We start from the raw sequence: 17,412 nt of genomic DNA, 5'->3' as shown, positions 1-17,412 counted from the left end.
GTTAAGGAATTCAATACATGACTGTATATTGTGCTTAAATACCTAATAAAGCATGCAGGACTATCAGCTAAAAAGTGCATGTGGCTCAAGTTTAATAGTAAAATTGTTGTGGCCACCATTGTTCTCCAGTCCAGTAGATGGCTGAATTGTTATCTATAATATCTATGTAGCAATGTAAAAGGTGTATTTCCAACTGGAAGGAAGTGCTGGATGGTGCACAGAAAATCAACGATGGCCCTTACGATTTTACTACTAAAATTGCCTAAATACCATTGTTGGGAGTCATGCAGGTCTGGAACAACATGAGCAAATAATGAGAGAATTTTCATGTTTGAACTATTCCTTTTATAAACAAGCACATTGCTTCAGGCCAGGTTGTTCCAAACCTAAATTAGCTTCTTTCCTTATGCTGAACACAAAGAAAAATATTTTGAAGAAACAATCAGCTGTTGGTCCCCATTGCCTTCCATAGTAGGAAGTCAATGGGGACCATCAACTGTTTGATTACAAGCATTCTTAAAAATATCTTCTTTTATGTTCAACATAAAAAATAAGCTCATACAGGTTTGGAATGATGAGGGTGAGTATGTGATGTCAACATTTTCATTTCTGGGTGAAGTATCCCTTTAAGCATCTGTTTTGTCTAAGATGTTTCTCCTAAAAATACGAAGACGCAAATGTGACAATTCTTGTTGTACAGTCGAGTGCTATAAAATTATTTTGTATTGCTTGGCTTATATGATTATGAATATGAGAAATATTTGAGTTTGTATTTACATTTCTTTCCAGCCTTATTTATTTTGCCAAATATGAACTCAATCTAAGACATTTCTGAGATTTCTTAAACGTGAGATTACTGGTGTTTTTCTGAAGAAAAAAAAATCTTAAAAGCTGGTTCTTGTTTAATCTCATTGCATCTAGGAGAAACAATTCGATCGCATTTATGATTTTGCTTTCCTATGGGTACAGCTGCCACCGTACAGCTCAAAAGGCAATTGCTTTCCCCCTTCAGTCTTTTGTTCACTCCATACAAATACAGGAAACCACCCATATTAGGGGTGGAAAATACAACAGACCAGCGAAATGGAGAGAGAGGGACACTGCTTTTTATGACCGTCATAGACAATTACCACAAACACGTGTGAAAAACTAGAAAAAGATGATAAATATAAAGCATTGCAGGAGATCCTAAAGCTGATTGGCCAGAAACTCCAGCCTCAGTGACATATCCGGTCACTCTTTCCGAGCTACTGACTTCAGTGAACTACACCAGCGCACTTTGTGTAATGTAAATAAAGGGAGGGAGTGAGAATAGGAAGAGGGAGGGTTTAAGCACTGCCATGTGATTATGTGGTGGTGACCTCCTGACAGCCGGTCATAACTGCAGAACGACTCTAAAGCCACAAAGTTCAGTGTTTGGCGAATTCCATGTGGTTTCAGCGACTCCTTGCCAAATTTGGACTTGTAGGAAGCGAAACCTCCTTCTCACTCTCAGGGTGGATGTTCACGTCCATGGGTTTATGCACCTATTTGGGTCTTTCTAGTAAATGTGGTAAGTGTACAGTTAAAGTATCCTTTTTTTTATTTAACCCTAACATCTGCTGTTGTGTTATAAGCCTATTAGGTTTCTGTTTTCCTTCATACAATAGAGGGCAACAGGAGTGTATTGTGCTTTTGTACAAACTGGCCTGTTCTGGACAGGTGTGTAATGATTACCTGTTGTTACATGTGATAAACAACAAAACAAGGATTATTTGCATCCATGTAAGTGTTTTGTGTGGGCTTGAGAGAGTGAGAAATCATACAAAAATGAGAATAGTTTTGAAAGACGTCTGAATTGCAGTACATTAGCATTATATGATAATATCTTGCCTTCAGTAACCTCCTTTGACTTAGTCATACAGAACAGGAAGCTGCATGCAGTGATTCAGAAGTACTCACACACTGTCCTGTCAGAAAGCTCAGGAATATGAGTTCAGATCACATGTTGTTGTGTTTCCCATGGCAAGCCTAAGGGTCAACGCCTCTGCACTGGGGTGACTGACCCTGTGAACTGAGCTCCTGTGTCAATAGACTGTTTGTTCTTATTCTGTAATTTCTTATGCAGTGGTGTTTGTAAACTCTAACATGAAGTATTAAAGGTCAGTGTGTAACTTGTTTGTGCTACCGGCAAAAATGATACCTCAATTTGTGTGGATTGCTGAGGAGAAGTATGGTATTACTTTTCCAAGCAACTGAAAAAACAAACAAAAAAAAAACATTAAATTACATTGAATTGACAGGATCTAAGCCATATCAAATGAACGTCATAAGCAGGCATAGTAACAACCTAGAAAATCCTAGCAATACCCTTGCAATCAAACAGAATACTAGCACCCACATAGCAATGTGCTAACAACCATTGTTATGCCACTACAAAGCAATGCTCTGGTAACAACATAAAGCAACTTAGTGTCTTGATGGTGAGTTTTAGACTGGAAAACACCACTTGCATTTTCTTCAGAAAACATGGGAATCTATTTCAAGTTATACTTTGGTATAAAGGCCCTTGAGTGAGATTGCATAATTGATGTCATTATGTGTGCTGCATATGTTTGGTGGTATGTGTATCTTTCTCTGATGGTACCCTGCAGGATAAGTGAGTCACTTATGGCAGTGGAAGTCATTAAGGATGAGAGCTGTTGTGTGAGGAACAGAATATGAGGAGGTGTCAATAGTGTAGATTTGAGGTGAAAACAGGTTGGATATGATGCCACAGATGTGAAACATGCCAAAACTTCTCACATGACAGGTACAGAAGTCAACAACAACAACAAAAAGTTTATTTGACAGGAAATTCACTACTGCATTTCAAGTTTCAGATAGGATGTACTGATGAATTTTTTAGTTTTAATAGATTGTTTAAATATAAACTATGATCTTTGACACAGGAAACCAAGCTCTTATTAAGGCATCAACTTGTGTCACTCTCTCTAGTTACTAGTCTTAAGTATAACTAGAAATGCTCAAATTTATTTTGGTGTGATAATTCTGGGAAAGCCTGGGGCTTGTTTAGGGCATTTGCCCTGTTTAAAGCTTTCCTGAATGTTAAGTCAGTGGAAAATAAAGAATGTCATGAATTCCTGAGTTGCTTGAGATTTTTATCTTATCCTCTCATTATGGGGGCGTTTTTGACTCAGAATTATTATCTCTCTCCTCTCTATTTTTCCCTCTCTCTCTCACCCACCCCTTTCAGTGAGGAGGAACCCCAGAGTTCAGCTTCACGTCCCTTTTCAGACAGTTCCAGCAGTAAATCTCCTTACGTGCACAGCTCTGACCGTTACAGGGACAACAGCTGTGGCCCCCCAGGCCCTCGGGTTTCTTTTGTGCCCCCTCCTAGCCCAGCCAGCCTCGCCTGGGCACAGCGTACACGCAACCAACCAGCTAGCCTGGCCCTACGCAAGCAAGAGGAAGAAGAGAACAAGAGGTGCAAAGCCCTATCAGACAGTTATGAACTCTCTACAGACTTACAAGACAAGAAGGTAAGGCATGCAAAAACAGAATCATGATTCATCATGATCACAGTCTATTGAAGCAAATATAACCGATGAAGGTGTTGCTGTGCAGGTGGAGATGCTGGAGAAGAAATATGGAGGTTACTTCGTAAGTAGACGAGCAGCACGTACCATCCAGACAGCATTCCGTCAATATCGTATGAACAAGAACTTTGAGCGCCTGCGCAGCTCAGCTTCTGAGAGCCGCATGACACGACGCATCATCCTTTCCAACATGCGACTGCAGTACTCGTTTGATGACCGACAGCCTCAACCTCCCACCCCGACTCACTACAGTCACAGTCCAGGAATGGGTCCTCCGCATTCTCCAACCTGCACCACAGAGCCAAGCTCCCCATCACAACCGGAATACACCCACCTAGAGGACTCCTTCTCAAAACAAGTCAGTACTCAGTTTGACTGTATCTGAACTGTCCCCAACATTGGATGCTAATGTACAGACTTCATATCTAGCTTAACCAGCGAGATGTTTTTGGTCAACTAGTTTCACCAGAAAGATCAAAGTTCTGTGTACCTGTCTGACCTGGTCTTTTCAGTGGGGTAGAGTCTACAACTTGCCCGTATACCTTATGTGAACAGACAGTTTAAATTATTTTGTATTAAAGCAAGATTTTCATCAGCAGATATATTCCAAAACTTTCAGATCATGGCCAGATAATGCTATGTAAAAATGCCTATCCTGTGGTTCCTATGCTCTTGGAAAAACTGTGCAAAAATTGTTCATGTAGAGGTACAACTTGTCACTGGGGCAGTACCCTTAAAGGGAATACTTTATTTACCCCTAAAAGGTTACTCGAAGGTACTAATATACACCCAAACGATAAAATTTTTGTACCGTTTGACTGACAGTGATTGTTTCTTTGTACTCAAGGTGAAGTCCTTGGCCGACTCCATTGATGATGCCCTAACGTGCCGACCACGCCGAGATGATTCCCAGGAAGGTATAGGGGATGGAAGTGGTGTTGTTGATGACTTTGGCGAGTGCATATGGAGTAGCAACAGCCACGTATCCTTACGGAGAGGTCTTGGAGACAGGGATCGAGGAGGTACAGGAGGCTTGAGCATGCATGAAGACAGCACAGCCACCTCCTACAGTGATGTCACGCTTTACATGGACGACGGTCTACCTTCCTCACCGCTTTCTCTAGACCGGGCCCCTAGCAGCACAGACACTGAGTTCTGGGGGGGTGTTGGAAGCGGGGTAGGTGGTAGGGAAGATAGCCATGACACAGAAGGAGGAGGAAGCAGCAATAGCCGCCGAAGCACACCATGCACAGAGTGCCGTGATTACCGTTTACGGGGAGGTCACTTACCGTTACTTACGATTGAACCACCTAGCGACAGCTCAGTGGACATGAGCGACCGCTCAGACCGAGGCTCCCTTAGCAGACAACTAGTCTACGAGCAGGACTCAGCGGGAGGGTCACCTCAAGGGACACTAAAGCACAACCCAAATGCTCGTTCGACATCCTCGACAGCTGCACAAGGTCAAACACGTCCAGCTAGCCGTTCGATACCATCGCATATCCCACACCACATGGCTCACCATCATCACCATCACCACCACCATCATCATCACCAGTACCCCGACACACCTTCATCCTCCTCCTCTCCTCAACAGCCCCCAACCACACCGCTCTCATCCTCCTCTTCAGCACCACTGCCTTCTGGTGGCTTGGAGCAGCAGTGCTGCTCGGATGGTGATAATGACTCACTGAACTCCACCACAAACTCTAATGAGACCATTAATTGCAGCTCAGGCTCCTCTTCAAGGGATAGTCTGCGGGAGCCCTTGCCACCATTGGGGAAACAGACCTACCAGCGAGAAAGTCGGCACAACTGGGACGCTCCTGCATTTAACAACGACGTAGTTCAGAGAAGACAATATCGTATTGGACTCAACCTCTTCAACAAGTAAGACAAAATTAAACACTGCCTCTTATATACAACACTCACCACCGTTTAATAGCAAACCAGTGGCATTACAAATTAAATTAAGGAAACTGAATGCATCTGTTTAAAACACGATTAAACTATGCTGATGTTTTGGAACTGCAGGAAACCAGAAAAGGGTATTCAGTACCTAATTGAGAAGGGCTTTGTGTCAGACACACCAGTGGGCATCGCTCGCTTTATCCTGGAGAGAAAAGGCCTGAGTCGCCAGATGATTGGAGAGTTTCTTGGAAACAGACAGAAACAGTTCAACAAAGATGTATTGGAGTGAGTCCATGAAATAAATCCTCTAAAAAGAAGTCAAATTGTTAAATGGTTTAGCCTTTTAGAAAATGACAAATGTTTAAATAAATGTTTCAGAAAGGTTTTCTTTGAAAAAAAGATGAAATTTTTAACAGCTTTTCCCAGGTTTTTGAATCCTCAGTTAACTCAGGCATAGACTTAGGCATACATTTTAGATGAAGTGTACAATATAATACACTTGATTTCATTAGCAGTGCAACCTTTTTCATGCCAATGACCTATTAGTGGATAGAAAGACTGGGGACCCTGTTGCATAAATGTGTAAAATTATATATTGTATTTTAGGAAGTATTATTAATAACACCCCGGGTTTCATAGACAAGGCTTAAGCATGCATGTCTGGGCTGTTTTAACTGAAAGAAACTTGCACTGACTGATCTTAAAATATGTCAGTTTCATTTTTTTTTTTTTTTTTGTCTCAAGATGCACACCATTAGTTTTTTTCTCTAAGGCATGTTTATAAAAGCTACTTAAATTTCCCAGTTGAACTATGGCTTAACTGGCTTAACATAAGTCCTGTCTGTGAAACCGGGCCTTAATGTACTTACTGTCAGGCTTTAGAATGCTTAAAATACAAAGCCATTAAAATAATAATTATGAAAATAATAATTATGATAAAACATGTTTTGGCCTGAGCATAGAGGTGTAACATTTCTTCCACTATTGTTTTTCTCAGTTGTGTTGTGGATGAAATGGACTTTTCGGGAATGGATCTCGATGATGCCCTGAGGAAATTTCAAGCACAGATAAAAGTCCAAGGAGAGGCCCAAAAAGTGGAAAGATTAATTGAGGCATTCAGGTATGTGAATGTGCATAAAAAACACTTAGTACTTCACATTCATTAAATTACATGAGTGGCTAAAGAAAATTGCTATTGATGTGTGGTCAGAGTTGCGGCTATTTTACAGTGCCATCACACTTGGCTCATTCCATCAGATTTCAGATCTGGAACAATGTGTTTATAAAATATGTTTTATCTATCCCTCAATATTTGCACTCAAACACTATTTCTCTCTCTGCATCTGTCTTGCAGTCAGAGGTATTGTGTTTGTAATCCAGCACTGGTAAGACAGTTCCAGAACCCAGACACAATCTTCATCCTAGCTTTTGCCATCATCCTCCTCAACACAGACATGTACAGCCCCAATATCAAAGCGGAGAGGAAGATGAAGCTGGATGACTTCATCAAAAACTTGAGAGGTGGTGTTCAAATCTCTCTCTCAAACTTCACACACTGGCACTTACATAAGTGGGCAACCACAAACACACTCTCAACCTGCTCTTATAAGTTGCACGTAATTGTCAGGGATTTTGCAAGTACACTAAAAATCTCTTCTTGTGTGCATGTCATTTTTTTCAGGAGTGGATAATGGTCAGGACATCCCACGTGACTTACTGGTTGGAATCTACCAGCGAATTCAGAAATGGGAACTGAGGACCAACGATGACCATGTATCTCAGGTCCAGGCGGTGGAGAGAGTCATAGTAGGCAAGAAACCTGTGAGTTCTACAGAGGCGTTTTTGAATTTATGATTCTTTTTTTGTTTAGAATATTTGAGACCTGATTTGTTACTTTGAAGAGTTCTGTCAGTTCCAAAGTAAATGTAAACATCCGCTCTGTGTGTAGGTTCTGTCTCTGCCCCACCGCAGACTAGTGTGCTGCTGTCAGCTCTATGAAGTCCCAGACCCCAACCGTCCTCAAAGGTCTGGAGTTCACCAGAGAGAAGTCTTCCTCTTCAATGATCTGCTTGTGGTAATGTCAATAACACATATCAACTATCCATGCATACAAAATTAATTGGTCCCAAGTATTTTTAGCAAAATCTCTTCGGTATGCTTGTGTATTGTAAAGTTAATACACATTAAAATCCTTAGTTGGTATTTTTCTTTGTTATTACATTGCAAGGTTACAAAGATCTTCCAGAAGAAGAAAACCTCCGTAACATACAGTTTCAGACAGTCCTTCCCTCTGGTGGAGATGCAGGTTCACATGTTCCAGAACTCCTGTAAGATTTCAAGTTGCTTAATTTGAGTTTTTCTTCGTTTGGAGAAATGTTTTCTAAAAAACCTTATGCTCACCAAGACTACATTTATTTTCTCAAAAATACAGTAAAATGCAGTAAAACAGAAATAATGTGAAATATATTACAATTTAAAACCACTATGATAATATATTTTAAACTGTAATTTAGTCCTGTGATGCAAAGCTGAATTTTCAGCATCATTCCTCAAGTCTACAGTATCACATGATCCTTCAGAAATTATTCTAATATGCTGATTTGCTGCTCAAGAAACATATCTTACTATTACCACAGTTAAAAACAGTTGTACTTGTTAATATTTCTGTAAAAAAAAACATGCTAAATTGTTTCAGGATTCTTTGATGAATATATAATAATGCATCCTATCAAAACTTTTGAACCGTAGTGCATTTAAAAAAAGAATATTCCGACTACACAGGTTTAAGTTACAATTTTCTCAAAAAACTTCAGTGCCGATGGTCATGGAAAACCTAGAAATATGGCTTTTTAATATTTTTATTTATAGAGACCTGAAAATGTCATGGAAATAGCTACAGTGAATATAAATTGTATTAGTTTTATGCTGCTCTAAAACACCTATTACAATGCTACCAAAATGGAATGTGACATTGCTGTTTAGGAACCCTGAATAAACATTATGTGTTCTCTCTCTCCCCCAGACTATCCTCATGGTGCCAGACTAACATCAGCTATCCCGGGCGGTGAGCGTAAAGTTTTGATTGTGTTCACGGCCCCTAGTCAACAGGACCGAACACGCTTTGTCAGTGATCTGAGGGAGAGCATTGCTGAGGTCCAGGAAATGGAGAAATACAGAGTGGAGTGTGAGTACAGCACTCTCTACTGCTCTCATAAATCAACTACACTTTATTTTAGCGCCCTCTACTGTTGGCTTACTACAACATTAACATTATAGATTTACAGTGACCCTATATGGTCAACCCTATGACTCATAGAAAAGACATAGTAAACAAGATAAAAATGGCACATTGTAAAATAGCTTTTAGGATGTGCACAGACAAATTACTTGGTGCAGGAAATGTTTTGCCTGTTTAGGACTAGGTCTGATGTTTAATTTTTTGTCCACCTGCAGCTGAGTTGGAGAAGCAGAAGGGAGTAATGCGGCCCAGCCTGCTCACCAACAGCATTATGGCAGGAGGAGTGGGTGGGGTCAAGAATGAAGTGGTGAATGGCACTATGGGAAGACCTAGTCTGGATGACAACTATTCACCAGGAGAGGGCCTCAAACGTACTGCTCTCAGCTCTTCACTGAGGGACCTGTCTGAATCAGGTGAGACACTTTGCTGTGCCCGGCAACCAACGTATTTATGATAATTTAATACCAAGCTACATTTGGGGCAAATATAAAATAAAAGAAAAGAAATGGCTTATATATGTATATTTATTTTTCAAATATTTAAATATTTAAAAAAGAAAATTGGGTACACTTTATTTTGATGGTCGCTTTTGAACATTCGGTCTACAATAAGTAACTTTGCAACTACACGTCAACAAACTCTTAGAATATTAGTAGACTGTTTGATTAATATCTGTTAACTATATTTGAATGGCATCTCAACAGACATTCTACGGACTATAAGTAACTTTGCAAGTACATGTCAACTCATTCTAACCCTACCAGTCTACTAATACTCTACTAACACTCTAATGAGAGTCGGTAGATATGTAGGTGCCACGTTACTTATAATTAACAGAATGTGTTAAAGGGACCATCAAAATAAAGTGAAACCGAAAATTGGATTTATTTTAGGCAAAATTTATATTTTTGTTTGAGATTTTGGGGTTAAAAAATAATCTCAACATTTGCAGACACCAACAAGAAAGTAAGATTTTTAATAACCCTGACTGCCATTACACTCACTCACACACAATGCAGTTGTGACTGACATCTGCTAACTGGGTAACAGGGAAACGTGGCCGCAGAAACAGCGTTGGTTCCCTTGACAGTACAATGGAAGTAAGTCTGAGTGAAGCAGAGGTCTGTATCTTTAGCTTTAGTCCCCAAATCCGAACCACCCGCATGTCTGCCTGGAATTCCCACACAAAACACGGCGCCATCTTGCATGTGTCCTAACCATAGACACAGAGACATGTGTGTGCATCTTGCGTGGCCATGTGTGGTCTGTGGAATGTTAATGTACACGTGACTGAGGCAATGAATCAATAACATCAGTCACTCAGACTGCATGAGAAGATCTGAAGTCATCCGGGACATTTTTGAATATCTTGTAGATTTTACTCCGGGACATCATGACTGGAAGACATCTCATTGACCCAGAATTAAAGCATGACATTGATATATGTCAAAATATGTCTTTATTGTCTTATGGTTTTGTTGTGCATTTATTGTTTTGGAGGTGGTTTGTGCATTTTCCTTTGGTATGTGCAGTGTTATGCATGGACTAGTGACTGTGTGGTATCAGTTCTGTTGATTTTTATATTGAGGCCTACTTTATATTAGGTGTTCCTCATCAATCTAAGCCAGTATGAAATCAAAATAGACGTTTTTAATGCACAGACATGGTTTTATTGTACATGATTCATCAAAATGATGATTTACACATGAAACAGCATTGACCAAATTAAGTTTTTTTTAATAATGGGGCTCAGCAATTAAAGGGTTACTCCATCACTTACGTCAATCACTTACCCCCATGTCGTTCCAAACCCGTAAAAGCTTAGTTCGTCTTCAGAACACAATTTAAGATATTTTGAATGAAAACCGGGAGGCTTGTGACTGTCCCATTGACTGCCAAGCAATTAACACTGTCAAGACCCAGAAAAGTATAAAACAACAATGACAGAATAGTCCATCTGCCATCAATGGTTCAACCGTAACATTATGAGGCTACGAGAATACTTTTTGTACACAAAGAAAAAAATAACGACTTTATTCAACAATTTGTCTCCTCTGTGTCAGCATAGTGCCATTTTGGAGAATATCTGCTGGACGCAAGCAGCGTACGCTGTTCTGTGTCAGTCGTACCACAAGTATGTGCTATTTTCATTCAAATCAAACCGGTTTTCATCCAAAATATCTTAAATTGTTTTCTGAGGACAAACAAAGCTTTTACAGGTTTGGAACGACATGGAAGTAAGTGATTAATGGCAAAATTTTCATTTTGGTGTGGAGTAACACTTTAATGACAGCAGACTGGGTGCCACTTCCTGGTTTAGCAGAAAATCAATAATGGGGCAATAGATACTGGGAAAAAAAAGTATTTTATAGATTTTATTTTAGAATCATTATTTACACAATTGGTACATCCTATATTGCAATTCTGCTTATTTATCTGTATTTTTAATTTATTATTTTTGATTATCAAATTGGGATTTATTTAATCTGTCTACATGTTGAGAATTAAATAATGATGATTTTTTTAGTCATTTATCTATTTCACAGTTGATTTATTGATTAACAAATGATTGATGTAGTATTTGAGGCCCCACATGAAATCATTTTCATATTTTCATTTTCTAAAGTCTTTCCAGTAAGCAAGTGACCTCTTCTTTTTTTTTTTTCTTATTTGAATATTCAGTTTTGCTTGTCTGATTACTGAAGTAGAACGGGTTACAATGCTGTTTCATTTTGACTTTAATGGCAACTACACAGATGAGTAATTTCCGGTTAGCACATTACACAAAATAGAAGTTACATCCCACTTGAACTTAGAAATCTATATAAACAGTGGCATTATTGGCATTCGGGACACGTAATAGATAGTTGGGTGCATGTGTTTGTCTTATTATGTTATGAATTATGATGCTGACAGAATGTTGAATGTTTCATGTTTCATTACCCTAATCAACTCACCCCTTGTTTTTCCTCCCTACCCACTGAAACAACCATTCTCTCTGTATCCTTTTACTATGGTTTTCGTCTCTTTCTCATTTATTGCCTACGTTCCCTTCCTGCTCCTCTTTCCACACCCTCACTTTTCTCCTGAATCCTCGTTTTTGGTTCTGCCGTCCTGCTCTCTTTCCCCCTTTCCCCCAACTCTCTTTGTCTTAGGGTTCCATCATTAGCAGTCCGCGGCCTCACCAGCGTTACCCAGTAGCCACCGTGCTCCCGGGATGCTATGGAACAGAAGACTTCCGGCCTCACCGCCCCATCCTGAGCCCCGGAGTGGGGGTGGGGGGTGGGCCGGGGCAGCAACACACACCTGTGGTGACTGGCGCTGGGCCAGCCTCCAGCAGCACCGAGAGAGGAACGACTGGAATGGGGACTGGGAGCAACAGCAACAACACCGGATCCTTCCTGGGCTCCCTATTTGGGGGCAAGCGATCCAAAGCGCCGGGTCCTATTATCCCCCCGGGGCCACCCTACCCCGCCCCTGTGGCCCCACCGACTACAGGAGGGCCGCCGCCTCTGTCCCCGTCCTCGCTGTGCCCGGGAGAGGCCGGGGGGCCTTCCAAGATCCAGGCCCTGCACGCCCAGTACTGCCACACTACCAGCAACAGTGTCAGTGGGCAGCCTCCGCCCCCGTACTACCACCACCATCGCTTCCATACACAGACCGTACCCTCATCTGGGCAGCAGGGCCTCCATACTCTTCAGCGGGTCACCTTGCCTCGACGGCCGCAGCCCAACCCCTCCGCGCACTGCCCGTACCAGCCGATCTCTCAGCATACTTTGCAGGGTCGCTACGGGAGCATGGGCAACATGGGCAACATGGGCTCCGGCCTCCCTCCCCCCCTTTCTCCTCACTCCCCACTCTCCCCTCATCCGCAGTTTGCGCTCTTCCACACACAGCCCACACACTCGGCCAGAGGGGGCGCCATCAGCAAGCCGCCTCTCACGCTGTCGCACTCACAGCCGCACCCGCACGCACACTCCCATCCCGCCCACGTGCACACGCCGCACCCGGGCTCCCACCCCGTGCACCAGCCTCACTTCGTCTTCGCCAGCCCTCCTCCTCCGCCCTTCCCTGCTCCCACTCAGCCGCCTCCAGTCTCCGCGTCCGGCACTGTCCACCACGCGCCGCCGGCCGCCCAGTATCTGCCCCAGTATCCTCCATTGTCCTCCATCCCCCCTCCCCCCCTCCACTCCCCTTTACCCCCCCCTTCCTGCCCCCTTACCCCTCTTACGCCTCTCTCCCCTCTCCCCCCCCAGCACCAAGGCCCCCCTTCACAGGCCGGAGGGCAGCAAGGGCCCTCACCGGCTCAGACTGGAGCCGTACCTGGGGGGACGGGCACGGTCGAACGCGCCAAATCCAAACCTACCAACCGGATCAGCACGGTAGTGTGAGCCGGGGGAAGTCGCGAAGCTGGGGGTCGCTGAAGGGCCCTTTGGTGGTTGGAGGGGGGACTGCCGCGAGGCTGGAGGAGGCGGGTGGAGGCAGGGCCAAAGGCGATAACAACACCAGTGGGAAAAAGAGACGCAGCCTGTTGAGGCTCTGCTACTTTCACCTGCGCTTCCCTCAAGTGTAACTGGAGGGACTTACCGAGGCAAAACAGCACAAGCGGCACACATGTCATACCGATAGTTGGAGGCTCTCAGGCAGATCAGTGCTGTGGGATATACACTCGACAACAATAACGAAAAACATTTAGGACACTTTGCTTTCAATTCAGCTGTTGTAGATGTCATTGATTTGGCGGTCGAGCCAAACCCCTTCTTGGCTACTTCTCCTTAAATCTCATATTCATACAATAAATAATTGACTAAAGCATGTAAAGGGATCACAGACATGTGGACATGCACACAGACTTGAAAATAAAACTGTCCACAGGCTTACTTCAGTTGCATATAGCCATGAAGTTAGGGTAAATAGTTGTTGGAGAAACTGTTTGCTTCACCTGGGAACCTGTTTAGGAAATGTGAAGACCAGAGACCATACAAATAATGCTGTGCTGGATATGAAGATCAAAGCACAGTACAATGATTTCATACATTCCACTAATCATTAGTCAATAGCATTTGCAAGATGCAATAATCTTTTCACTAAATTGATGTCCAGCTTCTACTTGCTAAATAATTTTAAATGCTCTATTGCTCTTTTTGTACACATCTATAACGGCGATATATTTGAGTGTTAATAGAGATATATCTACAAAGCAAATATCTTACACCCGTTATGATTGCTTGAAGTATGTCAGTATTGGCCTGACCTCTTCCACTCCTAAATCTAGTCAGCTGTAAAAAGCCTTGTACTGTATGTGGACGTGCTGTTTGTTATCATCTTAGAATCACTGTCCATCAGAATTATTAACCTATGTATATAAAAGTATACGAAAATTTAACATAAAGTTATATATCAGTAATGTTATATGATACTCTATCTATGAACAATACCATGTTTCAGAAAAAGAATATCTATTTAAATAAGTTGCTAATTTGATCCATTATTTTTCTAATTTTGGTGAAAAATTCTTTATTAATGTCAATCTTATGTTAAATTCAAAGCATTGTGCCTAAAATCTAAACATTTTCTCATGGCAGCATTATTTTTTGTCTACATTGTTACTTTTTATTTAACCGCTGGGTGATGACCATTATCACCCATGTCTAAATTCTAAGCACATTTCTAGTAAAGTTCCAATAAAGTTGTCAAGGCCCCGAATGTGAAAACAAAAGGCACTTTATAAATGAATGTGTTTTCTGAACCATATTAAATTAATATATCTCTATTAAACAAAAAACGTTTTCCAGCTTTACGTATGAGGGCTAGTAGCACAGTTTGAAGGAAACATTCCACGAAAGATTGTTGCCTCTCTATTTGTCATCAATCTTCATGTCTAAAATGCCTGTATTATGCAGTTTCCATTGGGTCCTTGCATTAATACTGCCAATCATACTTTACAAGCTGTTTCTGATTATATTTTACGCTGTTATATGAATGTTTGCTATGAATTTCAATTTTAATGAATATAACTATTCTTCTTTTGTTTTAAAAACTACAGATGTTATAAATTTGACAAAATACCAGAGATACTTGTAAATAGGAAAAGTTTTCCCATGCTTTGACATTCAACAGTGAAGGGTCAAGGATGCGTTTTATTGTTATTGATGATTTTTATGGACAAACACACTTGTCTTTACAAGTGTCCTTGAATGTTGGTGACTTTATTATGGGTATTATTTAATTCATTTTTTTAAACAGAAGTTGTGTACCAGTTATGATGTTTTTGATTCAGCTTTGTGTGCAGTTGATTTTGGTTTGGGCAACCAGATGGCCTATTTTGACCTGATAAAAACATAACGCCATACTTCCTCTTTTATTTCCTCTGTATGAATAATCGAGGAGAGGTGGAACCAGTATAACTGAATGATCACATTAATACAAGGATTTAAGTTTACCTGTGTGAGAAATCAAGGTAAATTAGCCTTAAGAAAGGCCTTAGTGTGTAAGTACTGCTTGAAGATTTTGTTTGTGTGGATGCATAACGTGATCTCAAGTGCAGTTATATATTTCTGGACTGGGTTTAATGCAGATGCTCAGTATTACTTGTCTTGATGTGATGCTCAGTTATTGTGTGTAAGATATGTATGTTCTTTTGCTACCCTTTCAAAACGCCATCTCTTTATACGTTCTCCTGAATATGCTAATTACATATGATCAGCGCTCCACAGTACTAAATAGCACAGTATAAGTGGAAATGGGGCTCCAGTTACATTATGGTTACATACATAGCCAGATACCAATGTGAGATGAGAGAGTATATAAAGATTAGAAATCCATAACTTATTAATTGCATTTACTTGGTTTGATTAATGATACCCATAATCTTTTTCATTAACTGTCCGTCTTCCCACTGTGGATTTTATTGCATGAGTATGTCTGTATTTACTGAGCTCTGTAACAAACTGTACATAGACTGTCATAGTATGATTTAATATTGACAGTGGAATGGAAAGTGTCAAAGGTGTATGTATGAGTGTGTGTGTGTATGTGTGTGTGAATGTGTATGGGGAGGTGGCATTCAGTGTAGATGATTATTGCATATTTATTTTGATCCAAGACAATTAATTTGATCTGTAAACTTGTACAAGTGTGTATGTCAAAGCAGATTGAAGTGTAATTTTGAAAAAAAGGTATATGAAGTCATCTTATTTGTGTACAGATAATATATGAAATTAAGCAAATTTGGAGAGATGTGAATATTTATTGCCTAATATTATGAATAAAAATATATAAAGTGTCCTGACACAACTCATTGTTCCATGTGTCTCATATATAAACATAATAATTGAGCCCAAATGAAATTGAATTTACTCTTATTAAAATTATTTTACCCTTATGTTGTCCCGTACCTGTATGACTTTCTTCTGTGGAACACAAAACACAGATGCTAGTGACTAACAGCCTCAATCACTTTTCACTTTCATTGTATCTTTTTTCATGAAATGTTATTTAAATTATTTTTGGATGCTTCCAATTATAATGTTGTTTAGGTATTTAATTTTTACTTGGAAATGGGCAAATACTGTAGATATATATCTGTCTAAATAAATAAAGGGTAAAAAAACATATTTTATGTTCACCCCACCCCCATTTTATGTGCAAACCCTAGCCTAATTATTATTTATATTGAAAATAATTCAAATACATTTACATTTAGTCATTTAGCAGACACCTTTATCCAAAGTGACTTCAATCAAAATCAACAAAAGAGCAATGATATGTAAGTGCTATAACAAGTCTCAGTTAGCTTAACGCAGTACATGTAGCAACGTTTTTTTTAATTATATAATAAATAAAAAGAAAACAGATAGACTAGAAAAAGAATAGAGCAAGTTAGTGTAAGAGGCCTTTTTTGCTTTTGATAATTGTATAATAAATAAAAACGAAACAAATAGAATACAAAACGATTAGAAAAGCTAGTTTTATTTTTTAGAATTAGAATAGAGAGTGCTAGAGTTAGAGGGTCAAATAAAGATGGAAGAGATGTGTTTTTAGCCGATTGTTGAAGATGGCCAGTACCAGGACTGAAAATAATAAAATATAAAATTAATTTTTATATAATAATATATAATCATAATTTTAATATTTGATATTATAAATACATTGTTATTATATTTACATATGCTATATTACAATGTATGTATTACAATGTGGTGGTAGGTAGTCTCTCGGGAGTTGAAAATGACGATCAATTAAATGAGTAGAAATTACACACTACCTAATTTACAGAAAAAAAACGATTGAAATTCCAGATTTAATTTGATCTAATCCAGCTTCATATATTCATTGATATTATTCATTACCGATTTCAACAACAACAACAACAAAAGACCTGATTAAATGAGGAATTTACATTTCAAAACACTAAAAGAACATGTTTACAATATACTGTATATTAAATAATGCACATTATGGAAGAACAATAATACAGGAAAAGCAGCAAATTAAAATTAAATATTAACATTTTTACTATAAAATATGCATTTTATATGAATCATTTAAAAATGAAGCAATGATTCCCAGTCTTTGTTAAAATGTACTTTGAGAAGAAAAAAAAATCTAGTTTGTGTAATAGCATGTATTTCCAGAATTAATTAGCTATAATTATCAAGAAAATTAAACCCAACCCAACCCAAC

At 39.8% G+C, this 17,412-nt stretch overlaps 2 protein-coding genes across 4 annotated transcripts in view; both read left to right on the top strand.

The window, feature by feature from the left end:
- Positions 1 to 17,412, top strand: part of LOC306848491 (MAP kinase-activated protein kinase 2-like) — a 458,467-nt gene that overhangs the window by 238,971 nt on the left and 202,084 nt on the right. The window lies entirely within an intron of this gene.
- On the top strand, positions 1,470 to 16,104 carry LOC306848352 (IQ motif and SEC7 domain-containing protein 1-like). The gene is made up of 14 exons (XM_079382846.1): positions 1,470 to 1,552; positions 3,236 to 3,521; positions 3,607 to 3,936; positions 4,426 to 5,468; positions 5,613 to 5,774; positions 6,487 to 6,609; positions 6,844 to 7,010; positions 7,171 to 7,310; positions 7,438 to 7,563; positions 7,717 to 7,816; positions 8,512 to 8,673; positions 8,943 to 9,140; positions 9,778 to 9,827; positions 11,883 to 16,104. The coding sequence occupies exons 1-14, from the start codon at positions 1,548 to 1,550 to the stop codon at positions 13,116 to 13,118; spliced, it is 4,128 nt and encodes a 1,375-aa protein (XP_079238972.1). The 5' UTR covers positions 1,470 to 1,547; the 3' UTR covers positions 13,119 to 16,104.

Source organism: Barbus barbus, assembly GCF_936440315.1.
Source record: "Barbus barbus genome assembly, chromosome: 28".
NCBI classification, from domain to species: domain Eukaryota; kingdom Metazoa; phylum Chordata; class Actinopteri; order Cypriniformes; family Cyprinidae; genus Barbus; species Barbus barbus.
This window is presented reverse-complemented; position numbering and strand designations above follow the sequence as displayed.